General features: G+C 48.0%; 1 protein-coding gene across 1 annotated transcript; it reads left to right on the forward strand.

The window, feature by feature from the left end:
• The first annotated feature begins 3,908 nt into the window (after positions 1-3,908).
• LOC131260020 (protein sidekick-1-like) lies at positions 3,909-26,850 on the forward strand. The gene is made up of 5 exons (XM_058261672.1): positions 3,909-4,002; positions 5,793-5,983; positions 6,067-6,277; positions 15,613-15,870; positions 26,438-26,850. Exons 1-5 carry the CDS (start codon positions 3,909-3,911, stop codon positions 26,698-26,700), a joined length of 1,017 nt encoding a protein of 338 aa, XP_058117655.1. The 3' UTR covers positions 26,701-26,850.
• Positions 26,851-27,080: the final 230 nt, after the last annotated feature.

The following is a 27,080-nucleotide window of genomic DNA, read 5'->3' on the forward strand; positions in this document are numbered from 1 at the left end:
TACTATATGCCGTGCTATAAGCCATCTATTGCCAGCGTCCTTTGCTCCGGGTCTAAGGCCTCTCGTAAACATCCTACCTTTCCACTTGAAGCATTCCTGTCGGCTTCGAAGCACACACTTCGACCTCACAACAATTTTTCGTACGATATTCACCCATCCCCTGCCGGTGTGGCAGCCCACGGAGAGCTTGTAAGAGATTTACGACCATCCTTTTGAAGGGGTTTCGCAATCCTCCAAACCACAGGATTCACAGACAGCTTCATCAAGCTTTCAGCTTGTTTCTTCTTTGCGCTTATGTTTATCCAACACGTGGTCGTAGGTGTAAGGTTTGTGGCCGTATGAGTATTATTTTCCTTGCGTGGCGTGAGTAATGCCGACGAAACTGTCCAATCCAATTTCCAAATCTCGCAGCTCACCTTTCTTTACGTATTATCTCAAAGGTCGTGCACGATATTTCCACGGAAAGACGATATGAAAAAAGTATGCAATTATTCATTTGTGTTTGCCGGTACTCCGATGTAATCTATATTTTACTTCACTTTGTGAGTTTTTAGTTCCGTTTGAAACTCGTCTAATATTTTCCAAAGAAAGCTGTTTTTTTTAAATAGAAAAGCAAAGCTTTGACTTTGGAATAGACACTATTTGTCAGTGGAAAATATATTCAAAGAAAATCCCATCAATCAACCTTTCGACAAATCACATCCTTTGTCGGACGAAAGATTTTTCTTATCATCATTCCACCTCGTTGCGTTCCATCTAATTTATGTTTTCACTTTACAACAATCAAACAATTAGCTATTCCCTAATCGCAAATTACATCTCCAACTGCGCTGTCTCATCATGGCTCATCCATTATCTAACTCCTGTCGCGCGGGACGATTACTCGCTTCAGCTGACTGGCTTGGATGAACTTTCGTTCCATCATCCATAAAACTGTGGTGCCCCGCGCGCTGTCCTGCCCGATACGACGAGCCTAGATTCAATTCGCGGGAAAATCATTTACAACAGACATGGAAAAAGCACTCTCCCTTTCCCCCTCTCCCAGCTTCTTTTCCTCTTGGGAGTCGTCATCGGTTTTGCTGCAGTCTTGTCTTTCTCCAACATAAACATCGAATGCCTATGGAATGGATGTGAAAATATGACGGCTTATCACCGCTACATCATCCTTTCGCGAGCCTCTCAATCACGGCCGTTGCCATCGTCGTTTCGTTCCGAGCGAGAACTGGGCGTCGCTGTATCGGTCGGTTTCAGGACATAACACCATAAGCCATAGGCAAAGTCACTCGAGTCGTGTTCATAAGCGAACGAGGATGATATTGCGTTTCTGGCATGTTTCCCGACAACGACGACCACGACGACGTTACTTTGTACCCGGGGAACGACATTGTTGGGGGGAAAATTGTCGTCATCTTTGCAGTTTTGTTTCCATCATCATCGTTCACGACGGCGTAATGATGAACAACTCGCGTCGTGCTGTGAGTTACAGACTGCCATTTGCGGATTCACGTATTACATGCGGAAGAAAAGGGCTCTCGGTTAGGGTGCTGGCGACGAGATCATCTACCTTCCAAGTCGCTTCTCAGCCCTACAAGGTTTTTGTTTGCCCTATCAAGGCTCCCGCAAACACACCTTTGCCAAATTGCTTTCTCTCTTTCACGGGTACCTGTTTTACCTCGCCATATGAGGGCTCAAAGAGGCTGCTGTTTATGCTGCTGGCAAATCTTTCAAACGATGATCTTCATACGGTTTTACGCAGGAGTTAAAGGGTGTCGAAAACTCGACGAGTGGTAGGAGTTTGGAGCCCTTAACGAGACCCGCAACGCTGAAAAACCATCCTCTCAGGAAGACAACCTGCGAGGAGGAAAAATTTCATTACCGCCATCTACTACCATACCCTTGGCAACATGATGACCCTCACGTACCCCCAAACATTATGGGCATGTTAAAAATATTGCAAAAACACCGAGCGCAAGGATTCGAGCTCTGGCCGGGGCGAGATTCCGGGTCAAAGGTTCAAGGGAAAGGTTTACCTACCGGCCTACGTTCTACCGATGGTGTGGGAGGATTTACCATTTCGGCTCAAAACGGTGCGGTATGTGGAGTTTATTAAATTAATGAAGAATTACTGTCACAACATGGCGCGCAATGGTCTCCGGCCCTTTTTCCCGCCACTGGTGGTATTCTTAGATCTGAAGCCGACGGTGACGGTGTAGCTCAGCGACCCCGAAGGCATGTTTATGTCTCGGCGGGAAGGTATGCACACTGCTACCCTAACGAGTAAAACCAGCATCCATTCCAGTGTGTAATGAGATAAGCTCAAGCTAACACCGTAGCGGCTTGGAGCCGGTACGAACTACCGCCGAGCGCGGAGTAATTAGAGGAACCTGCCTAGCGGCAATGTTCGATGATCCTCGCACACCAGGTGCCGTGCCATGCCGTCGTGTTGGTGCCACAGCGAAACCATCCCCATTCGTATGGCTAAAACCGGTGACTCATTAGTCATAACAATTGACGATGGTGCAAATAGAAAATGATGTGAATTAATTTAATTTCTCCCTTACATTATACCGACGCGGAATTGTCGAAGCACAAAGCACTCCCTCCAGCGAATGTGAACCGTCTGTTGGTTCATTTATTTAGCGCGAGTCGTGGTAAACAATTTACTTGATTGTGCAGACACGGATCGGTTTCCTGCGCATTCATCACGCAAACGAGCAACTGTTCCGTGCTCTGCAAAACCCGACAAGAACACGGTTCCGAGGCAAGAATCAATACCGAGGGTGTATAAAACGGCAAAAGTCGTACGGCATGCACCACCACAACGTAAAAGGTTATGAAACCTTTTAATTTCTACCACTCAACGGTAAACAACAAAGACCTAAATTTCCTCGTAGTTGAGAAAAGAAAACCCCAACACCAAATCGTAACACTAGCAAAGAAATACCTTTCCGTTTAAAAAGACCTTTTCTTTACGTAAACAGCTTTCACTTCAAATTCGGTTGGGTTGTACGGTTTCCTGGGTACGTTTCATCATAACACCGACCTTCTCATAACTAACGTACCATTACGGTTCTGCAAAATCTATTGACAATGCGTTAAAAGTCTCATTGCAGGAGTGTTGAGCGAAATGGTAGCAACAAACGAAACACGTTTACTTGAAAACTAAATGCGATATAACAAAACATCAACCGCAAGACCGTGTTCGCTGGGAAATGCAATCACAAAGGAGTACCATTGAAAGGCGTGTCCTTGGAATCGTCGACTGAAGAATGCTTAACACATTCTGTGTGTACCGTTTTCCAATCCATTGATTCAAGGCGAATGAAATCGGCACCGAAAGACAATTCCAATAAATCAATCCTTCCGTGTAGGACTTAAGCGAAGCGGCTCAGTTCATCTGTGGGGCGTATAAACTTTTCATTCGCTTACCTGCGAGAGATTTACCGTGACGGTTTCGGCCCAAGTTTATGCCCACGGTATTACTTTGTCATTTTTCATCTTTTGAAGTTTAAAAAAGTTCTCCAATTTTCCACCTCAACAAACATCCACTCAAAGAAACGTGGGCTGTCGGTTTGAAGAAAAACACACCTAGACATAATTTTCTACATGGCACAGCCAAGCCTACGGGTTGGCCCATCAAACGGCCCAGGAACGTCACAGCACTGACGTGAAGTTCGTTTTTATGGTTTTGATTTATTTTCCACTTCATCGGCGCTCCCAGCGGTGGGGTGGGACCAAGGGGAAAGCGAACAACACAGGGCTGGAAGCCTTCTTCGCTTGGCCTACCGATGGGTAACGACGAATCGGGAATCGAAAAACCCGGCCAACAATCGCTCACCAATCTCGCCAGCTCGCCAACGGACAATTAACCTTGGAGTGCCTGCCAGTATTGATTGTTCCTGACAGACATGCAGAACCTTGCCGAACCCCTGCAGTCCCTTACGCTTGACCCCACACCAAAGGGTTGCTCGGAAAATCCGACCTCGAAGGAAGCGAGAGCGTGTGAGCGAAAAAAAAAACAAGCAAACCCGTCGAAAGAAAGCGGAAAAGCTTCCAACGGGGGCGTAGGAAGCAACTTAAAGGGGAAATAATACCCTTCTGGCAGCAAAGTTTTCGGCATTGAGGCGAATCAGAGGCCAACTACCAAATCCCTAGTCGAACGAAAACGAAAACGTTATAAATCACCTTTTTAATGCTTTATTATTGAGCCATTAAACCATCGGACCTTTGCCGCGGGGTAGGAGAATCAACCGCGGAGACGTGCATTATGGACCATGACTTCGTATGAAACCGTATGGTGCCGAGGGAATGCGAAAAGCAGGCGTGAGAAATACGTGAGAAGCTCTTTTCCCAGCGTATGGCCAAGATGTGCCGTGCTTATTTGGGAACCCCTTTCTGTTGCGGTCATTGACTGCTTTACTCAGCGGCACGACGGCGAGGAGGATGATGATGATGATGATGATGACGATGATGATTGGTTCAATACCTCGATTTGCCCTTTCACATAATAATGTCAGCAAACCAGAACACATCGATGTTCTCACCACCGCAAAACGGGGGCAATGATGGCGTGATGGCAATGGTACGGGGCAACCACGTGTAATTTCATCAAATACAATGCTATGGACCCATTCGACCCCGGGGCCATTGCCGGTGTCGGATCGTTAGCGGAAACGCCGGAACCGGACGCAATCAAACGGATCATCAATTCTAACTCTAACCTGTAACCATTTCGGTTGAATTGTCACACCGAGTGCCGGAACATGTGCCAACCCCGCTCCAATGCAAAGTGCTCCTCACCGTTGGCAAGCTGGCGGGCTAATGCAGGCGAATTGTCATTATTGACTCGACTAATTTCCCTCAGCGTCGTGATCTGCGCAAATTTTTCTACATTTCATCAATCATTGCCACCGAACTCGCACCTGCACACCGTCGTCGTTCGTGGGCGATGGGACGAGGCATCATACCATAACGTCTGTAAAATGGGCCACTGGCTCGAGACCATACATCACCGAGCGAAATGCATGTGCATATAAGTGGTGTGCACACAACTGCAAATCGTCGATGCGCCTGCAATCATTCACCAAGCTGCTGGCCTCAATGCATTTGCCATTTTGGCTCCACCGCAGAGTGCCAGTGAGTCTTCCAAGATGCCTCACACACGCACACACACACATTCGCGCAAAGGCACATACATGCTGAAGCATCCACACACTCACTTCCGTGGTGGATGCAGTTTGATTGAAAGCCCTCGTCATTGTGCAGCGCAATCACGTGCTCACCAAATGCAATCTGATCCATATCCGTATATATGGATGTGCGCATGTGAGTGTAAACATTTGATGGATCCCTTTTTTCTCTCTATTTCAAGAATTTGCTCTTCATGGTGCAGGTTTATCTTCATAAAATCAATAGCGAAAATTGATTCACTAGGTTTGAATTGGAATCGCAATACACGTATCACGTATTGTATGGAAATAAACTCACTTTTCCAATATTCAATTTAATTTTGCAAATATTTACCGTAGTTTTTAACGAATGACGCTGGCAAGAATTTAACTTCAAATTAATTTTGTTCAATGGAGGCGCATGGTGATTATGCGATGGAGACGCATGGTCGTTTGTAAACAGTCATCATAATTCAATCATGTACTGAAAAAAATGTTAACAAACTTAACTTAAATGTCAACAAACTCGAAAGATTATCTACATACCGTCCGTGATGCTACCGAACTGTTATAGCCTAATTATGTTGCCCTAGATACCATCTTGCTACCATATATCCCATCTAGTCTCAGATATACTCACATGGCTCATCCTTCCAATTGCAGTGCTAAACATCATCAGCGGTGAAGTGCAATCCTACTGGGAACAGCCCTTTGCGCAGCCTTACTTCGACAATAGCACAAAACGGGAGATCACAGCCACCGTGGGTCAGTCCGCATTGCTACACTGCAGAGTGCGGAATCTGGGCGACAGGGCGGTAAGTAGCCGCCGCACACACCTGCATCCCCTTTCCGGGTGGTGGTTTACATGGGCCGGCTTTTTCTTCCCCGAACTCGGCAGGTGTCCTGGATACGGAAACGTGACTTACATATCCTGACCGTCGGCATTCTCACGTACACCAACGACCAGCGCTTCCAGTCGCTGCACACCGAAGGCAGCGACGAGTGGACATTACGCATCACGTCACCGCAGCCCCGGGACTCCGGCACCTACGAGTGTCAGGTATCGATGGAGCCCAAAATCTCCCAAGCCTTCCGTCTCAACGTGGTCGGTAAGTATGCAGACGCCAATCCCCGATGGCCCATCGGGAGACGCCATGGCATCCCCAGAACCGTAGGCGTTCATGGGAAAGCTGAGCCCACGACGGTGGATGGGGTACAACGGTTTAATTATGTGTCAGCTTTCACTTCATCAACTTACCGCCAGTTCGGCCGTTGCGGTCGGCGTCCCATCATTGGGCATTGCGTTCACGAAACCACCACCATTACCAGCCGACGATTGTTTGCTTGCCAGTCGCTGCAGGCGGTCTGTCGCTTTGCTGGTTGGCTGTGTTTCTGCCCAGGAGGACTCTATCCGTCGTACGCCGGGAGCTCACTTTTGTCCGCTCGCCTACTGTATCACGTTGACATTTTTGCCCGCATTCACTCCACAAAGTCGTGGCGCTCACAATGATAATTTTAACTAAACTCACCATTCACCATTCCGGTGTTTGGGATAGCTCTAGCCACCACTAGTGGCGATATCAAATAATACAAGCACAGAATTCCGGATAAGCTCCCATTGTGGCTGGCGGTAAATAAGGGCCCGGCACGAAACTGATTCCACCAGCTTGAGCCTACAATATCCTCTCTCTCCGGCGCTTTTCCGCCCGTCCAGGGGCGTCGAGTTCGGTTGCAGTTGATAATAGGATAATTTAATTAAGATAACTTTTGCGACAACTTTACTCAAGCAATTACCCGGCCGTTGCACCACGCGGAGAACGTCACTGACAACCGGCTAGTGGCTTCCAGCACAGTGGCTCTTGCTTGAGAAGACAAATAGTTGAACGGCTTTATCTATCGTAACGCATTGTGACGTTTGATAATTTTGTGATTGCGTTTCGAAACAAAACCAACATGATCATTAGAATCTTTTATGCAAGCAGCCTATGTGATGTCCATAAATTTATAGAGTAAGCAATAATAAACAGAACATTTCAATCATCGATAAAACATGCTCTGAAGCGTGAACTCTGAAGGATTTATAGCATTAATATTCATCATCTCGTTTGGATGTTAGGTAAAAGGTTCACTTATCACATCTCAAAACAAGTATACCTTCTTATAGGCATAGGGATCGAGGCTACAAGTTCGAAGAACTGAAAACGTGAGAACATTTTAAATCGTTGTTCTCGTAAAACAATGTTCAACCAAGGTGACCTACGCCTTTTATATGTCTGACCGATGCTACCACCCCGTAGCTCGTAACACATTGAAGCATCGGTTAGGGAGAAAATCAGTATGCATACACGTGTCTTTGCTGGGCTATCGACAACTTTTCAAGAGTCTCATCAGAAGGGCTACTTCAAGACCATCGTCAGCTTCATTCAAGTGGATCAACTGGCGATTCTTGCTTTGTTCGAAATCAATCCTTATTTATGCAACCTGAATAAACGATTAAATGAACTAAAATAGAGTAACGGCTCTTCTTTGTCTTGTGAGAGAAGAAACCGGCGACACGATAAATGCTTACCACTTTCTAAGCTGCTTACCATCAGCGCTCTTGTCACAAAACTGTATTATGCTAAACTATGCATGGTGTCTGGACATCGGATAGGAAACCAATTGAGCGAACTTCTCGGGCTCGAATGGTGCTCGGAATTGGGAAAATCCCCTAACAGCAGCTGATAACCTGTAAATCCAAATTGCCGAGGTCTGCAACCTGCCTCTGAGGTTGATTCCAATTGAATCAAATGTAATGGAATCGCACTGTCCCGTATTAAAACTCCCTTTCAGGAGATTTGAAACCGTGCACCGGTATCGGGTCCCGGTGAACGGATAATGCTGGGCAAAGGATCTAACGCTATAAATAAAGCAGTCTCGCCTTGGGGCTCACATTTCTCCTCCAATCAAGGCCCCTCCGTTCGTCCGACTCCGAGCACCTTGAGACGTGGGATGCGTGTTGGACTGTTGAAATGCGTTCGAGAGCTCAAAAACGGAAGCAAAAATCTTCACTTTTTAGCATTCGGTTGTCTGATGGGGATCCAATTTGAATTCAATCAGGCGCAATCGCCCGGAACGGGAACATCAATGAACATTTTGAGCAGAGCCCCAAATGCGGGCGAGAGGATCCACCTCCCCCCCCCCCCCGGTTCGGTGAGGTTGTCTTTGCCTTTTCTTCGTAAAAATTGATGATGTTGCATTGACAGGCAAATCCAATAACGAGGTAGCTGAAGTAGGGATTGCGCTCGCACGGCCCTCGGGCCCAAAACGTTACAAAATCCAATAATGAAATCCTTTCGTTTGACGCCACTTTCAAATTGGGACCGGAACAGATTCTTCCTGGACCCAGCATAGCTTGTATTTAATCACGAAACCTTGCGCAGCACTTAACGTTACATTGTTGAAGCGTGGACGAAAGAGGTCCGAAGGTGGAGACAGCCATAACACTAATGCTCAATGACTTGTTGCAAGGGCCGGAGGCCGGTAGGGGGATGGCGTAATTGAGCCATGTCTGTGCCGACAGGGCCTGTAGAGAACTGTAGTTTAAAACAGAAATAATTTCAACGCCTCAAAGAGCGAACCAAGCGGCCTTGCTGCAGGTGTGTTTCAATGCTTTTCCAGCAGAAACTAAACAAGCCACCCTTCGGAGCCGGCACGACAACACGACGACACGAAACCATAACGAGCCGGCCGTGGCCTGCCTTCCCCAAGACTGGCGCTATTAGTTGCACTTGCATTGTCATCTTCGTTCTTCTGTCTTCTACTTCCTCGCGCCCTTACGTGTTCCCGCAGCGATAACGAGGTATTGATTTAATAATTTGTCTGCAATCATCACCAGTCGCATGCAGTTAATTATCCATTCAAAATGCATTTTCCTCCCTGTGAGAGAGCGACGTCTGTCGGTGCTGGTGGTACACTGAGTCCATTGAATTATTTGAGTTGGAAATGCATTAGACTTTAAGAAACTATAGAAACTTGTAATATTCATTGTGGACTTTGCAAACTAAATTTACTCTTAAAACTTAAGCTGGGATTACTTTCTTCCTAGAAATCCGGATCACCTACTCCTAAGCATCTGGGTAACGAGTGTTGGGTGAAGGAATGGAATTTCACAAATTACACTCGAAACCGGAGCAAATAATGCCACGGCAACCCGGAACCGTGTTCCCTTTGGAGCTGTCACTGCATATAACCGCGCTGGAAGAAAAATGGCGAATGTACTTTGCGTAATAAATTCTGACAGTAATAAAGTTTCGGTTCGAGACAGGCCCCGCGGGTGGGTACGGGTGTGTGGGGTGGGTGTAAAACACTACGTTGGTGCAACACTCCGGTCGACAGGAAGGCACACGGAACCCGGTAGTACCAGCAAGTTGGCGCAAAGTTTGATGTAGTAAAGTTTTGTGTTCATTTCAAGCTGTGGTTGAAATTTAATTCCCCACCTAACACTAACTTCCCATCGCATCGACCCAAGCATGAAGGGCAGCGGGAGGAAGTGACGTACTAGCGAGCGGTCTGTTCGGAAAATGCGGTGCAACGCTAGCAGTAATGCTTTCCATGCCATTTACCGGTTCAAATTGCCAACAACGGTACCTCTAATGCTCGTTGCTTGCTAACCTCCATCTTGCCGCCATCACTTCTTCGTGCTTCATGACCTCATGACACCACAATGCGACGCCACAATGCACAATCCGCAGTGAATTCTTGTCCAATTGGACTGTTCGATTGCATACAACACCGCGGGGTTTGTGCTCGGTGACATTTGCCATGAACAAACTGGACATAATCTCTTTACAGTATAGCTTTCAATGTACACGCCCGCTCACACATACGCCCTCTTAAGGACCTTCCGATACACCCCACACATGCACCCGGCCGTTCGCGGGGGTGTCGGGAGAGGCGGGATAATTTAGCAAGGATTTACCACCACCTGCCATGATCGGACACAGACACAGGGGGGTTCATTTTTTCGTATATTTTCACTTTCCGGGCACGTACCGGTCATAAACATAAACAAGTAATGAAAGTAATCCCCCGGACTGAGTGCAGAAATGCGACCCGGGGCCGGTCGATGGCTTCGGTTGCGCTAGAAACTGATACGATATCACTTTCGCAGGTCGGGCTTTCGAGCTGTTTTTCATAAAACGGGTGCCGGAATTTAGACCTACGAGAGATTGCGGAAATGACCCTCCCAGCTTCCGTGTGTGCATGTGTGTGTGTGTTTGCATGTAATGGCAAACCATTTCTGAGAGTTTTTAGGAGACCTCCTAAAGTGCCTCCAAAGCTGCTGAGCCTTTCGCTGGCCTTTCACTTTCTTTCGCACGCAACAACGGTCGAGAAAGCGTGGTCAGTCACTGGTGCGTACGTATAACAAATAACATCCTTTGTTATCTCGGTCACACCACGACCGCAGGCACAAACACTTACTACGTATGGGCGATATTTATACGCCGGGGAGGGAGTGTTGAAGATTGTAGTTCCATCCTGCGAAAGGGTTTTAGAGGGTCGTGTAACAAGCAAAAGTAATTAGTACTAGCTACGGACTTCACCTGCTCCACAGCGTGTTTAACCTCGGCGACCCATGGAGGTCGGAGGGTTTCACCCTGGTGTCGCCGAGCAGCACAACTTATCTGTCAACTCGCACATCACAGACACCTGCCCTTCCGGGGGCGTCCCCATTGAAAACGGGGGATCGGAATTCCATTACAAGAAAAGCATTTTCCGGGCGCCCGGGTAGTGATTAGCAATCTCAGAAGTCCGTGTCACGCCTGCAGGGATAGCTCTCTGGGGCGGTTGGTTCGTTTGTGTCACACCAGTGGCTTACATCTCTCTCCACACGAAGGTCGTTCATTTTCCATGTTCGGTCAATCGGAAAGATAGTTTTTGTATCAGTATGCGTGTCGGTGGGTGGAGGGTTCTGAGGAATGCCCATGGACATGAGTGTCGCTGGAAAAATTAATTACTTGGAATGGGGTAGAGGCTTCACACACACGCAACTCTAGCTGACAAAGAGATTGTTAATGTTTGCGTTACACTTGCTAACATGCGTACTAAATGCGTCAACGACAAAGAAATCCAATCGGATTAAAATCATAACTTTGTCCCAGTGGCGTTGGGTCAATGAAACTTGCAAATTATTGACTACGGTAGGTAAGCGGTAAACATAAAATCTCTTCCAACCGTCAATAAGTTAACAATTTCATGGTTTCTTAACAAATTTCGCCTAGACGGGACGGAAAATGAGTCTGAGATTTTCTGAATGGGTAAACCGTACTGGCAAAGTAATCAAGGTGTACCACCGCGCCACATCGTTCAATTTGGGGCTGACTCTGGCTGGCAGAACAGCGGGCTCAGCACGGCTTCGACGAACAAGTCAAAGCGTTGGATTGTTGGAAGTGCTTCTCAAGAGATTACGATCAACACAAACATTAATAAATCACGACGAGCTTCAACTCCAGCGTCTCAGGGTACTCGGTCGGGGAGCCGGAGATATCTATCAAAAAGTGCCTCACCGTTCGCTCTTTGGAACCGAGCGGGCGTAGAACATTTTATTATTTATATCCTAGAGCTCAAAAACTCTTCGTCTACCGAGTCTACCGTTGACGTTTGCAAAGGAAATAGCTTAATGCAGACCGTTTTCCGAGTGGTTGCAGTCGGTGAAAAAGTTTTTCCCCAAACACTTGCACACCCGTTGCCAAAAACAAAGAGCTGTGAAAAATTCGTTTTAAATTTCAATAAAGTTTTTCCAGCGCGCATGTAAAGTTGTGAAATTGAAAGGGAACGGCAAACAAGCGAGAATTCACGCAAACAAACCCAAAAGAAAGAGAGTCATTACCCTGAACAAACATGCGTAGCAATGAGACGAGAAAAACGAGTCTTCAAATTGGGACCCACCCATGCGAGAAACATTGTTGGACGAAGCTCGTCCGCCATTACGACCGCAGGTGAAATGTGCGTGTAAAAAGGGCTGGTAGCGGTATTACTCCCCCGACCCCAACCCGGCAGAGTGACTACCGGGCATCAAATGATCTACCTGCGGTCATGGTGGCCAACGTCAAACCATTCCTTCCACCTTCTGCCTTCCCGGAAGCCTGGCCAATCGAGCAAAACTCACCCAAAACCGAAACGGTCAAACCACGAATGTCAGTAGCACTCGAAAAGCCAATCGAATCTATGGCCAAACATTCGCCAAAACATCACGCTTCCCATTTCCGGACGCCCAGCCCCGTAACGGCGTCCGTTTTCCCCCCTGCGGCGAAAAGGTCCCCTTTGGCACCGCAGCCTACTTTTTTGTTGCTCCATTTGGTGCACGAGTGCGGTTTCCGGGCGGGCAATCACTGCATTTGCCAATCGTACTTGGCCGCAAAAACCGCAGGCCTTCAACAAACTAGCAACAGGAACTCATCAGCCCAACCTCTGGTCATCGGAGGCCGGTGTGTCGTGGCCCCGAAATGTTTGCTATCTTTCTGCCCACTCGTGCGGTAAAGGTTCTTTTTTGTCCCGTTTGTCCAGCGCGGCCAAAGAGCAACCCGTACTTCAATTTTCCATTTCTAAACGATGTTTAAAGTTGTGGCAGTAACGCTGTTGTGATGGTTAAAGTTGTGCTAGTAATGCTGTAGATTATAAAACCGTAGAGCACCACAACATTTAACTCTTTTTAAGATCCCTACACCCGAGAAAATACCACTTTCTCAGGTGTCGCTTGAATCGATAAGTGTCTGTTGCGTTCTAATTCATAATTGAAGACACATTTCTTTTCACGCCCATCGGTGGAATGGTGCCGCTTTTCAGAAATAGAAACGAAGCAACTCTTCCGCAGTATAAATACTTAATACTGGCACGGGTTTCGGTTCCACCCGCTTCTGGGGTACATTTTTCTATTTGCTAGTACCACGTTTCCCATGTGCCAGTTGTTTATTCTGATATCATCTATTTATGGACACTAAAACGTCGAGGTAAATATAAATACAATTCAACTCAAGATGGTGAATAAGACATCAGTGTCTCAGACGGCCTCTACTCGTAATAGCTACGTAAACATCGAGGAGAGAGACATATTTATACCAATTATAACAGAAAAATGGCACAGGAGTTGAAACATATTAGTGTTTTCCTGCTTGAGAAGCAATTGTGCGATGAAAAAACACAACATCACCGTTTAGATTCAGCTTCTGAGCCCGACTGTTTGATTGCTTGCAAGAAAACGTCGACAAAGTCTTTGAGCGAAACAACAAACAGTGCATCCTGCATCCGGACGTTGAGAAATTAGATATGGCCTTCGGATCGTTCGATTTCGTGTTCTTTCTCGTCTCAAGAGCGCCAAGAGTGATCGGCAGCTTTGAAGCCACTGACCGAGTAAACGTACACTTCCGCTGACTTTCGATGTTTGATCTCGAGGGCACGTACGATTGCAATCCCCCTCCCAGCGCTCCGCAGCCGAACCGTGTTTGCTATTCCAGCCCTTCGGCTCATCCCTCGATGCAGATGCACAGGTCGTTGCATCCACCACAAACAAGCGTGTGCCTCTTGCATCGAGCGTTGCAAGTGGAAAGGAAAGTTTGCTGTTTGCTCGAGCATCGCTCAGATCGATTTGTGGGCTTTTATTTTATTTTTCCTTTCCATCCATCGCACCACCCCCCGCCCACACCCCGCGTGATGCCGGTTAACGGCCTGGGTGGGATGGTGGAAAATCGAATCATTCCCGTCCCTCCCATCCCGGCCGGCAGCGGTAATCTACGCCTTCGGATGAGTGGTCAAAGTTCAACACACTTCCCGCTCCGAACGGGCAAGTTTCCATGTTTACATTTATTGACTGGAGTGCCCTGATCGTACCGCATCCGTTCGGGACCCGTGTCGCATCGGAAAGACGGTTACGAATACGAAAAAAAACCCTCCTCCGTCACAGGGAGGGGGTGCCTTTGTCCGGGGAAAGCGAACCGATTGTGTGAGCAAAGTTTCCCTCATTCGGTCCCTAGGGCCATTGTCGCCGAGCGGGATGAAATTTCCATACCACCGAAAACCCGACACCAACAAGAAGGAAAAACGAACACCACAAAACGGTATCGGTAGCCATCGGAAAACTGCAATTGTGATTGTTAGAGAAAGAAGGGGGAAAGAGAAGGCTTTTGGGTTGTTTTGCATTTGAAAAGTGGACTTTGTCTGCAAAATGTGCCATGCGGTGTACGTCCCCATTGGAGCGTAAAGGTAAAAATGAAAACAAAAGTAAGGCAGTGTACATAGTATCCTTAGTGGAGTTTAGAGCCTTTTCAATTACAGCTGAACTGAATCGGTTGTGAAAGGATTGAACTTCCAATTGCTCTATTTCTCCTTTTATTTGCTAGAAAACTTCAACCACAATTGGAAATATGACAAGTAAAAAACAATCGTTACTGCAATAAGTTTTCGAAAATCAATTATCATTTCTTTGTTGTTGGTATTCGATTCAAAAATAAGCGGATCGATCGGTACAAGTTGCTGAACGCTTTCCAATCAATGCTTTTCCATTGCATTCGTATGAAACTACCCAACAATGTGCAATTAATTGAAGCCAGCAAAGGGTCAATCGTTACAAAGGCACCGTCCCGAGATTTATGCTTCCCAGCTCCCCGTCTTACATTCAGTCGTCAGTCGTCAGCCGCTGGCACCGTTCAATTCTTCTGTCTTCACCTCGAGCTAACGATTGGCAATGTTGTATCGAAAGGTTTGGCACTGAATGATGCTGACCGGGTGCTTGTCTTGTATCGCATAAAAGGTACGTACCGAGCAAATCATTGAATGAATTGAAATAGATTTTACCTGACCTGAAAAGGAGCGAACGGAGTCGAAATGGGAATTCAGTAGGGAAAATTGTGTGACGCTGCACAAAAGTTGAACGAACGGATGAAAAACGAGCTGCTCAGCGCGGCTGGGTCGAATGGGGAAACACAAAAAAAACACCGAGAAAGCAAGGTAAAAGAGGGGCGTAAATCATAATTCTCCCTCCGTAGCAAACAAATGGAAAAGCAACAATGGCCGATGCTGGGAATGGCTCCAATCGGAATGGCGCAACATAAACTAGAACCTGCTTGAACACGCAAACTGACCCACAAATACACAAGCACACGCTCGCATTAAGGGGGCCGGCTTCAGAATTAGGATTCTGTCCGAATATGAAAAATGATCACCCGAAATCTGACATGTTTCTGCCATGTTTTTTTTTTTCTTTCTCGTGCCAAGAGTCACGCCCGGAAGAAGGTAAAAGGCCGACCGCACGGACTCAGAGGGGGGGGAGTGAGGGAAGGGGGTTTCTGCCAGAAGGTTCTTTCGGGCGGGCCATTTTTATCTTTCCACTTCCGACCGGGAGCCGACGTGTGTAAGTTAGTCTATTCATTTTCGCCATTTTCTCTCCTTCTCTTCCACTTTTCTGCAGTTTCGAAGGCGAAAATCCTCGGCAACTCGGAGCTATTTATCAAAAGCGGAAGCGATATCAATCTAACATGTGTTGCACTGCAGTCACCGGCGCCGCCATCGTTCATCTACTGGTACAAGGGTGGTCGGGTCGTTAATTACTCGCAGCGCGGCGGCATCAGCGTCCTCACGGAGCGACAAACCAAAACCAGTAAATTAGTGATTGCTCGCGCCATGCCCTCGGACTCCGGCAACTACACCTGCTCCCCGAGCAGCTCAGGTGAGTTTTGTGGAAGCTGTGGTTGTGGGCACCACCGGGATGTGGATTTGGTTCTACCGAGTGTGCATGCAGAGCAGACGATTTCCGGCGGCGTGAGACGGCCCAACTGATGAATGATAAATGAACGTAAATCTGCCTCGTGCGTGTTTCTCGGGCTTCCCATTTATTGAGTGTGCATCGTTCTTTCAAAACGATTTTAATTTGAAACCGCAACAACTTTTCCCAGTACAATCTGAAACAGGGCCAACAAATATTTCAAACCCAGTGTATATTGTGTTAAAATTATTTTGAAAAACTATACATGATTGTGAGTACAAGAAAGAATATGAGGATAATCGTTATAGAGTATCAGTTTGTTCTTCATACAATGATTTGAAACAAGCATGATCTAGTGAAAAGTAGCAATTAAAATGGTCCGCATAGCCAAGACGGAAGAATCATCAACCAAATTACGTTGGAGCGGAAGATTGTTTCGAAAATTTGACCACAAAGTAGCTTGCGGAGGGCAAGATAATTGGAGAACAATGTGTAAAGTTAATTAGCATGCTCACCCCGAAAGTCGGCAAACCCAAGTTTCTGCTTATCCAATTTGTTTGTGTGCGTGCCCGCCCCGTGTCCCGGCCCGAGGCCGCCAAGGATGGATGCCGTGATTTCCGAGCAATCACTGCCGCCGGCAGGCAAAACACAACCGGCTACACACGATTGCGAAAGTTTTGTTTGCCGTTTTACCTCAGCTACTTGCCACACGACCTCGATCGCAAAGCAGCCATCATTACGGGTGTTCCCGAGGCACCGGAAAAAGCCACCGCACACCGGATGGCACTGTGAATAGAGATCCGAGATAGTTTTCCGGACAAAAGGGAAACATAAACTAACGAGAACGTCCTCAGATGCGAACCCTTTTCCTCGGCCGAACGGGGGGGGGAGAAAAGTTTAATCACGTAGTTGCTCCTTTAATCACTTTCGAAAAATTGTTCATCTGCTAAATCGAAGGACTGTCGGTCAAACCGGGCGCCGTGTTCGCCTCGCGAAACTCCACCCAACCGACCGCCGACTTCCCATCGAATGACTTCCCGGCAAACTCAAATAGGGGCTGTCAATTACGAAGGAACACCAGGAACACGCACCCGCACACAACGCCATCGCTCTTCCCCCAGCACCGGCTTTTTCGCCTTCTGACTTTGTCGCACTTGTCGCAACGTTCGCTTTTTAATGTCCCTTACACGTACGAACTTTTATTCGCCGTCGGCCGAGTGCTCTCTAAAAGACTCCCACCATTCGGCGATCGAATCGATTGAAGTAAACTTTTATATTTCAGACTCCTGAAAATGCCTGTTTTCAAGCTGTCCGCTTTCGGTGTCCGGAGTACTTTTCCAGCGTGGAAATGGAAGCGTGGCCACATAAAGCCAAGCCGAAAAGTCATAAAACAACAGTACAATTGTTTCATAAAACAAACCTATTAGGGGTGTGTAACGCCCGCCGAGAGCGTTTCTAACTAGTTGCGCAAAAAAGTACAGAACCCTCCACTCATCCCCCCCGACACCCCCAACCGGGGTGCGATTGCTCCTAACAACGCCGGACGGGCGCAATCGTTGCGTTCCACCTTGATGGTGGAGCACAATAAAAGACCAACACATCGATTGAATGGTGAAATATGTTTAATCTAATTTGTGCTATCATTCCTGCTTTGCATTCGTCGAAACAGGCTCTCGCAGGTGGTAAGTGGAAGAAAAAGGAAAGCCACACTCAAGGTGGGGTATGTAAAGAAGGTCCTTTTTACGGGCCTGTGCCGGGGCCGTTAAGTACAATCCATGCTCGGTTGGCCATCGGGGACGAAGCGGGGTGGGGGGGATAGGGGGGAGGGGAAATGTAATAAAAGTTTATAGACCGAAACGAAAGCGAACCTAAATTCGTTCACTTCCACTGCCATCCATCCTTCACCCATTGTGCGTTTTTGTGTTCGTGTTAGGCGAATGGAGCTTTTTCTTCGTTTTCCGCTTTCCCACATTCATAATGGCACTTGGTCACGAAACGTTAAACAGAAGCCGAGCCGAGTTCGTTGGGCTGGGCCAAGCCACAGTCGCTTTTCCAAACAGAAGAAAATCCCAAACGGAAGAGTCTTCATCGTCTAGAAATCGGCTGCGCCTGTTAGGGACTGTCCTGTTGGTCGAAGGTTGGAGGTGAAAGTTAAAAACAACAGCCACGATCGAATGCGTGCGGGCGAAAGAAAAACTAAAATCAAGCGAAAAGTGGAAGCAGTTACTTCATCAAGCGGCACCTCATCGACGATCTGTTAATTGACGAAATGCGTCCAAACACTGCCTGGGCTGGACCGTTAATGCCTATTTTATTCTAACCCACTTGAGGGGTTTCTCCCTCCCAGCGCTAAGGGGCCAATTAATGGCATCCCTTAGAAAACGGGAAGGAAGGTATGAACTCGGCGGAAAAGTGCGACACTTAAAACGGACTTATTTTAATTTAAATCAATTTCGGTACGCGAAAAGAAACGCCGTCCAAAAGCGCCAAAAATCCAATACAAAAAAAAACAAACGCTTTATTTCAGTACTATTTGCGGAGGGCGTTTTGGGAATAAGGAAAACAAAATCAGAATCCTTCGCCCGGGCGTTAAAGCCTGCGCGAATGGAACAAAGTCAAAATCGGGTTCAATCGCGCCGAAGAAATGGAGGGATAAAAATAAAATAAGAAATTACGGGCGGAGGAGGGTTGGTCAAAAGTGGAAAGCAATTAATTTCCCACTTATCAACAGGCTCCCATCGGGGCGGGAAAGTTCGTTTCATCGTCGTGATTACCTTTGGCTCGATGCGCCCAACCAACGCGCTCCCAGGGTGGAATAGTGACCTTTGCCGTCATTGATTGTCCGACGAATCGCACCCGGAAGTAAGTCCGGTAAACTACCCTCAAATCCCTTCGCACCCCTTCGGGTGGCAAGAACCAGGAGTTGGTACGGTCCGGTGAGGGCGGCATTCGGTCATAAATTGCACAATGGCTTCAAAAAGGAACTCATTTTCAGCACGATTAGTACGATACGAAGCACCATTTCCGGTCAATGCCGAGCGGGATGGACGATCCCTTGCCCGGTTCCGGTCGGCCGGCCATCAATCCTCGGGAGTGAGCCGGCGAACCGCGGGGCCAAGGTGTGGTGGGCCATTATGGCGGAAATGTTCCCCCACCGCAGATAACATCGACAACAACTACACAAGGACAGCAACCGAGCGCCCCCAAAGGGACCTTGCTGGCCATGCAAATGCAATTTCAAATTTAGAGCGCTTTCAAATTACCCGCCGGGATACCGCCGTCGAGAAACGGGCCGTATTGTAATTTAATTTTGCAACGAATAAAATGTTGCAGTGCTTCTCCCGAGTGGCAGTGTATTTTAATTCCCCCCGGTCAAGCGGTGCATGTGCTAGTTAAAATATTTACATCGCAGTGTCGATGTTATCGGCGAGTCAACAATCTCCCGATGATAATTTCACCCTAACCTAGCGCTGCAAGAGGCACTAAACATGCGATTAGAAATGAATTAATTCCGCCGCTAACCAACCAAATAAACATCGATTCGACGCTGTGTTTGTGTGTGTGTGTGTTGCACATTTTCCTGCTCCCAGAGCCCATCTGCGTTAGGGCCCTGCCGCGCGGCATGTTGCACGCAGCTCCTAATGGCCACTAAAATTTGCATCAATAAAAACCACAGTGGCCCATAATTTATGAGCCAAACCAATCGGGAGTCGATTGCGCGCGCGGTCCTCCTCCGGCGCAGAGGCATCTATTTTACGCCACATAAATTTAACGATTCTGCCAATCCAACCGAAACCCTCGCCCACCCCCCCTCGCCGAAGAGTCCGTCTCTCCAAAACCGCTGCCTCCACCGTCACCGCACGGTTCTCGCCTAACGCATCACGATCAGATCTTTCGGTTCCACGTACTCGCACCCTCAAACTCCAACTCTCCGCCACGTGCTCTGATTAGGCCGCGCGCCGAAGAGGCGTTTAAAATATGCACAAACCCTTAACGCACAATAAAACGCAACGACACTCTGACCACGAACAGCCCGCCCTGCTAAACTTCATCATCATCATCATCAGCAGCACCACCGACAAGCGACGCGGGAAACAACATATAAAAAAGGAATCGCGCGAATTTTCCACCAAGTGCCCGCGGACCGCGCTGCTTAAATTCATTTTTCATTATTCATTCATTAGCCGCCGCTGCTGCTGCTGTTGCTACTCCCCGGGGGTAAGGATTGCGGGTGCCTTATCAAAAATGAGTCAACTTTCGTCGAGTCCTCGCCGCAAAGTTGCCCTTTGAATACTAAAATCGTTATCGCGACACGTGGTATCGCCACACAAAAGCAAAGTGCAGAAAAAAAATACACGATATACGTACACACGCAACGGAAGCTCGCCATAAGAAGCCAAACGGCTCTTCTTTTTTGGCAGCTTCATCGCGACAGCAAATATCTGGGTGCCCTTTTTTTGGTGCCTGTTTCGAGGAGCCGCCCGCACCCTCCCTCCTCTTACCGCCTCCTGCGCCTATGAATAAATATTACAACGCGAAAGGCCGGGGCGGGCGAAATGTGTTTAAGATGCTTACCCATCGCGACAGATAGTGTGAAAGATAAAACTTTACCTAAACCTCCCCCCACGAGTACCCTGCTTAACCGAGGGGGCGGATTCTGGCCCGACCCTGTAAGCCGGTATGCAAACAACATGAACCCGCGATTGCTGGTGATGCTGGCAAACCTCCGTGCTAGTGTTTCATTTGATAACAAAACCACACACTCACACACACGCGCATACATAAGTGCCAAAATGGATAAACGTTGGCATCGCATCGCGAGATGTATTGTGTGTAGCGCTTTAATGAGGCAGCAGAAGACGTGGGCGGATGCACGATGACGTGGGAAGGAAAATGTATTTACCCAGGAAATTATTCAAATTAATTTTAACCACCTGCGCCGTCACTTCTCACACTGCAGCCCGGGCTTGATGCCGGCCTCCTGCATGCCAGAGTCGTTTATAAAACTATACCACAACAATTATAACTCTCTGTCACACACGCGGACAGGTTGTGCCGCGAAGGATGAAGGGAGGGAAAGCTGAAGGGTGGAAAGTTTCCATTTGAGTTTCCGCTTAGGAACTCGCGTTGTTTAATAACTCCCGCCCGGCTTCGGACCGGCAGCGACAACTCCGGTGCAAAATCCGGCCCGTGAAGTTTGAAGTGAACTTGTAGCGCCTGGCGCATTTCCGGTGCACCGGTGCAATTTGCTGCACACCGCACGACAGGTGTGCTGCACGTGCTCCTGATCCAACGGCCTGGCGACAGCGAGAGACAGCGCTAATAAACGAAGCAGGCCAAGGACGACACCGACCGAAGCCGGCTTGAATAATTAACAAGCTGCGAAACTCTGCATCCGAGCTAAGAAAGCCGGAGAACGGGAACCCTCCTGGCAGCCATACGAGTGGTGACAGTTTATCCTGCAGGTTCTTAGAAAAAGAAAACTCATCGCCAAAGCCAATAAGTTGCCGCTGGCTTGTAAGATCACACCAGTAAAATCGTTGAACGGTGCCCTGTTTCGCCTTTAAACTCAATTTCACTCAGTCCACTTCCCTACCACTACACTACAATTCGATCCGGCTCGTATCGCATCCCTCTTGGCCACACACAAACATGCGAGCCCGGTGAGACACTGAGCGCGCCAAAAGCACATTTCGTGTAGTTGAAAGTTTTCCGAGCTAAAAACTTTCCAATAAATTCAATTACCATCACACCGTGCACATTCGCCGTATCGTTATAATGAAGTCGTTTCTAGTTTGTTTTCCATATTTTCCCAGCTCGAATCCGGTGCCGAACGGTGTCACTGCGTACGCAGAGGAACCTCGCACCGCCTCGAGGCTTGGCGAGGAAACGGCGAGGTTGACGGCACGGCCGGTGGATTTGCACCCGTGCAATAATTAAGTTAAGAGTTTTCCCCGCGGGCGAACGCTTTCGATCAAGATATTTCGGCCGTTTCTTTTATTCGAAATACCCTTCGCCCCAATGGCTTCGGCAACTTCTTTGCTACCGTTTGTGAGGAAATTTTCATCCACAATCTTGCACATTCCTTGCCGCTGTCAAACTTTGCGAGCGAATTTCCACCTCTATGCACGCGAAGACCGACGGTACAGCGGTCCATTCCGAGAGACACGGCAACGAAGACGCGTCTTCATCGACGGAAACGCTACCACCGCCAACACGGTCGGGTCGCAAAACGCATCGCGCTTTGAGAAGTTTATGTTAATTTCTTCAAATTTATGAAATACTTTTCCGGCGAACGAACGGAAGTCAGGCGCAGTCCGGCCGGATCTGTCGCGAAATTCCACCAGCCCAGCGAAATCATCCGGACACGGGAAATCCGGTAATGGAAATGAATTCAATTCTCAGCCCAACTCAGCCAAGCGTGCCGACGAATCATTCACGAGCGCATAAAACCTTCAACACGGGAATGCGTCGTCGTCGAGAGTCTGATCAACAACGTTTGTGAACTCGACTGAACGATAAAGCATGAGTTTTGAGCGAAGGTAAAATGATCCAAACGAAGAAAAAAAGGGAAGGACGCCCATCCATTATGCAGCGTTTGATAGATGTTGATCATTTATCACGTTATGGTTGCCAAAAGCGCCATAATTATCTAATTCGTTTTGATTATAAAACATATTTTCAAACATGAAATGTTCGAGAAGCCCTGAGCAACAACGCACCGAGAGCATCTCTCCGTTACATAGCGTAAAACAATGTTTTACAATGTGTGCAAAAGCACCATATTTAAACTGAAAACATAGGGCCTCGTTTGAATGAACGGTTCTCGCGTTCAGAAAGCTACATCAAAGCTCTTCGAGTCACAAAAAGAAATGAGAAAAACTACATCCACACATCCACCGCGTTGTGCATAAAAAAAAAGCATGACCGTTGAACGGAGCATGAAAAAGGGCGCATTACTTTGTCCCGGCACGCTGCCGGGGGAGCCCTGCTGATTGAAGCGGGCTTTGTGTCGAGAGGCCCGACCTTCGCCTCTCTTCCGGCGCGTAGCGAAAACATTAGGCAGGGAAATAAAACATCGCCCAGAGTTCCATCATTATTTTCCACTCTAAAGCCCGAATTATTAGGGAGCACGTGGGACGACGGAGGATTCAGCTCTGGCGGCCCATCGGGAACCCTCGGTCAGGAGAGGAAGGAACCTTTCTTTGCTTTGTGTGCTCGCTCGATCGGTCAAAAGGAGGAACAACCGCACCTTCTCAGCCACATCAGGGTTTGTCCCACGTGAATGGGTCTAAAATTGCGGCATAATAGAGGCACATTTTGTTGAATAAAGACGAACAGGGGCTGGGTCACCTAATCATACTTTGCTTTGCTCGAGACCTTCCAGGAGGCTCAGGGTTATTCAAATGAGCCACAGATTTCCTTAAAACCCACCCGGCAGCAGCGGGGTCTCGGGAAAAACTCACACACCAAAGCCAGGCGGACGATAAAAGCCTACGGGAAATAACGGCCGCTCGAGGAGAAGAAAACCTTCTGCCACCGGTTTGCTCGAGTGCGCGTGTGTGTGTGTGCATGTGCTTTTCTTCCACATTTATCGAGGTCCTATGGCACACTTGCAGCTTCCGCATCGGACTGTCCTGTAATCCTCCGTCGTGCATAGCCTCTGCATCCGAGGCGACACCTGGTCCGGCGCCATCGTGACATGCGAGTCCGCTCGAGGCATGGTTTCACGTTGGAGAAAGAAAAAAAGGGAAACTAACAAAAACAGGAGTTTCCATTTTCCAACTTTTATCTTTCGGCTACTTCCGGCTGCCCGAGCCTACTGAGGAATAATGTATCCAGCAGCAGCTCGGAGCCACCGGGGAGGCCTACACATGCACACCGGTTGACCCGGAACGCGGTGTGCTATCAGCTTTCATTATTCATATCACTCTTCCACGGGTGAACAAGCACACACACACACATACACTAGGGCAGCCACTTTTTCCGAACTCCCTAAGTGACCTCCCGCCCCACAGGATGGTCTCCTCGCGTACGGCCAGCCAGAGAGCACGCGCGAACCAGTTTAAGCGGCGAGTGTCACGTTCGGCAGAATGTTTAATTTAAAACTAGAGCATAAACGATGAATATTAATTCGGTTCCATCTTTGCTCCGGGAAAACTCCCATGGTGCGATGGTCTCACTGCGCCACCAGCGCCACGAACAGCGCAAAGCCCTTCGGGGCCGGAAAAAGGCGCGAGTGCCACCGATGCCTTTCGCTACTTCACTCGAACGAGCGCGGAGTGGAGCAATACGGGATGGATTTCCCCCCAGGCAAGGGAAAATAAAAGAGGCTCCAACCGCAGCGACAATTGCGAAGAGGTTACGTCCACCACCGGCCCCCAATGACCCATCACCACGCAAGGGATGCTGCCCCGCGCACAGAGAATCCACCTTCCGTGGAAAGGGTCTCTTTGCCTCCATCGGCAACGTGGAATAATTAAGAGTGCGGGAAAAAACTCCCGCTCCAAAATGGGCCGCAGGATAAAAAGTGGGCCCCACCCAGGCGAAAGTGTTATCCCAAGTCCCAGGATTAACAGCCGTACAACCCAACCTGCCTGGGTGCGAGGGCCGAAAGACAAAACCGGACACACGTCAATGACTCACGTTGTCACATTAGAGAAACGGGTGTACGACTAGTTTCGGCACGTGGCAACCCGGGGCCGACCGCTTGCCGAATGGCCGGAAGATAATCGACGGGCAGGACCAAACTAATTAGGATGTAAATGGAACGGAATGAAAACGCAATTGATAAGCGAAATGAGCCGCTTCGCATGAGCATGGGCGATTATGGAAACGAGTCCCCCCGGCTGGGCTGCACTGGGCCGGACTTGGATTTTATTATTTGCTCCTCGTAGTGTAAATGATTTTCCCGCGCACTCGGGCTCCTCCCTTTCTAATTAGCCTGCCTAATTGTGCCTAATTCCCAGCAAACGTGGTGCGAAAGCAGTTCACCAAAAGATAGCATATTTGCCAAAGCCTGCTGGATGCTGTTAGAATTATCAACAAAGCCTAATCTATCTCGAAAAACTGTCGAGTCTTTCTGGTTTCCGTTAAAATGCAAATTCTCGCTGTTTGTGCTTATTTCACGTTTCATTAGTTTACCACCATCGGTAAAAAACCTTTTCAGACCCATTCTTTACTAAAAATTAATGTATTATTCAAAAGCATTTTTAACAAAACTCAACATGACCCAAGGCGGAAGTTCAACGGAATAAAACAAACGACCGTCCCTCCATAAGCTCAACAGTATTGAGCGAAAGACTTAAATGGGCTTTTAAGGGTAAGGATCCTTTTTCAATACCTTTTTTTTTGTTTCGCTGATTCCTTCCAGCGGTTCGTTCTTCGTAAAAAATAACGAAATGCGTCATCTTGCATCATCATAAACCACTCGCTGGATCATTTTGCAATCACTGTCCCCTGGCAGCCGTCCTTTTTCTTTTTTTTTTTTTTGTTTTTTGCCCTCCTCCGGTTTGGGGTCCTTTTTCGCCTCCGACACACCCGGAATGGACGGAAAACCCAGCTCGGACCTTGAAATGGAAAACTCCTGCGTATGGCGAACCGGTGGCGATTTGTCCGAAGCGCATTCATCCTGTTTCCCATCCACCGCAGCAACGTTTTTTCTCTGTAACATCTCGGCCATTGGAAAACGGCATTCGTTTCGTTTCGTTTTTGTCCTCGGGTTTTCCGTTCTCTTCATGGACAAACACACCCGACAGTCGCTTCTAAATTGCCTATGAACGGATGCAAATGTAAATCTGGCCCGCGAGAAAGTTGCAACAGAAAAAAAAGAATGGGCTGGACGGCAAATAACAGGTTTATCTGTTTCGCTAGCATTGCCGCTGAGGAACCTCATGAATAAAACACAGCCACGATAATCTTCGCCCCGTTGCATCGGATGCAAATGGTGTCCGCTTCCTTTCCCTGGCACTTGGTGCAAGAAATGCAGCTCCGGATTGGGGTTTTTGCAATTCAATTACCTCTTCAGAGGGCGAGGAAAGTGCAAAAAAAAACAAGGAAAAATGAAAACGGCGTCATCGGAAAACGAACGCTCCTCAGACCGTGGAAAGCGAACACGATAACAATAAGTATGTAAATGCAGCCAAAGCGCCGCGTCGCCTATTAGCAGTGCGAAATAAGCTAAATGCGGCAATCCTTCGTGATCTTGTAAGCGGCCAAGTAATCATGACTAATGAACTTTACCTATCCTGAAGGGAAACCGGGCCGGTTGCAGCTTACAGCTCAATTTCAATTGATCGTCCAATTTGTCATCGGTTACAACTGCATTACGATTGAGCGGTGAAACTCCGACCACTTCAAAGGGTTGCACCGGGACGCCCATGAGCCGTCCAGTTTCGCCATTCGATCTAATGCTCGTGGTCCTTGCTCGGGTCGATCATACTCATAAACCAATCCCAATCTCCACGCACATTAATAACCCGCTCTTGTCGCCTTTCCCAACCGGTTCACCGGTTGCTTCTCTCGTCCGCAGATTCGGCCAGCGTCGTCGTACACGTCATCAACGGAGAGCAGCCAGCCGCAATGCAGCACGGCAATAGCAGCGCTAATAGCATTTTAATAAATAATCGCAGCTTTAGCCGCCGCGGCCGCCATCTTCACCGGCCGGGGGTGCTGGACCTCGTCGGCTGGCTCGACCACGTGGGCGCTAGTAAAAATTTAATATTATCATTAACATCGTCATGGGTTTGCTGGCTGCTCAAATCGATCGGACCGCTCGGGGGCTACGGTAGGTGATTTGCGGCGTAAAGACTCATAAATACAGTCGAATAAACAAAATGGCCACAGATGCGACCATCGAGTGTGGGTGTGCTTGTATCCTTTCGGGCAGTCCGGAGTCTTCACACGCACATTGTAATATAATCATCCCATCGCGGATGCAATTTCCAGCGGCCGATGGATATCATGTGAATATTTTTAGTTAGAAAAAATTATCTAGTTCTAAATGGAGAAGGAGTATAAAATCCCGGGAGGTCTTAGAGACAAAAAATCACATAGACATAAATAATCGGCAACGTGAGATGATGCAGCAACTGAGGCGTAGGTTGATAAACACTCATTTGATGATGGATAATTTAACAGCATGATTGATCTTTGCCCAAAGGGCATTGATGGGA

The sequence above is a fragment of the Anopheles coustani genome, chromosome 3, assembly GCF_943734705.1.
Source record: "Anopheles coustani chromosome 3, idAnoCousDA_361_x.2, whole genome shotgun sequence".
NCBI lineage: Eukaryota > Metazoa > Arthropoda > Insecta > Diptera > Culicidae > Anopheles > Anopheles coustani.

What these genes read in the sequence shown, in the direction of transcription:
- LOC131260020 (XM_058261672.1), top strand. Translation starts at nt 3,909, where the DNA reads ATGCAGAACCTTGCCGAACCCCTGCAGTCCCTTACGCTTGACCCCACA. An exon ending in GGAATCTGGGCGACAGGGCG is followed by an intron (nt 5,984 to 6,066) that starts GTAAGTAGCCGC and finishes CGAACTCGGCAG; the next exon opens with GTGTCCTGGATACGGAAACG. An exon ending in CTGCTCCCCGAGCAGCTCAG is followed by an intron (nt 15,871 to 26,437) that starts GTGAGTTTTGTG and finishes TCTCGTCCGCAG; the next exon opens with ATTCGGCCAGCGTCGTCGTA.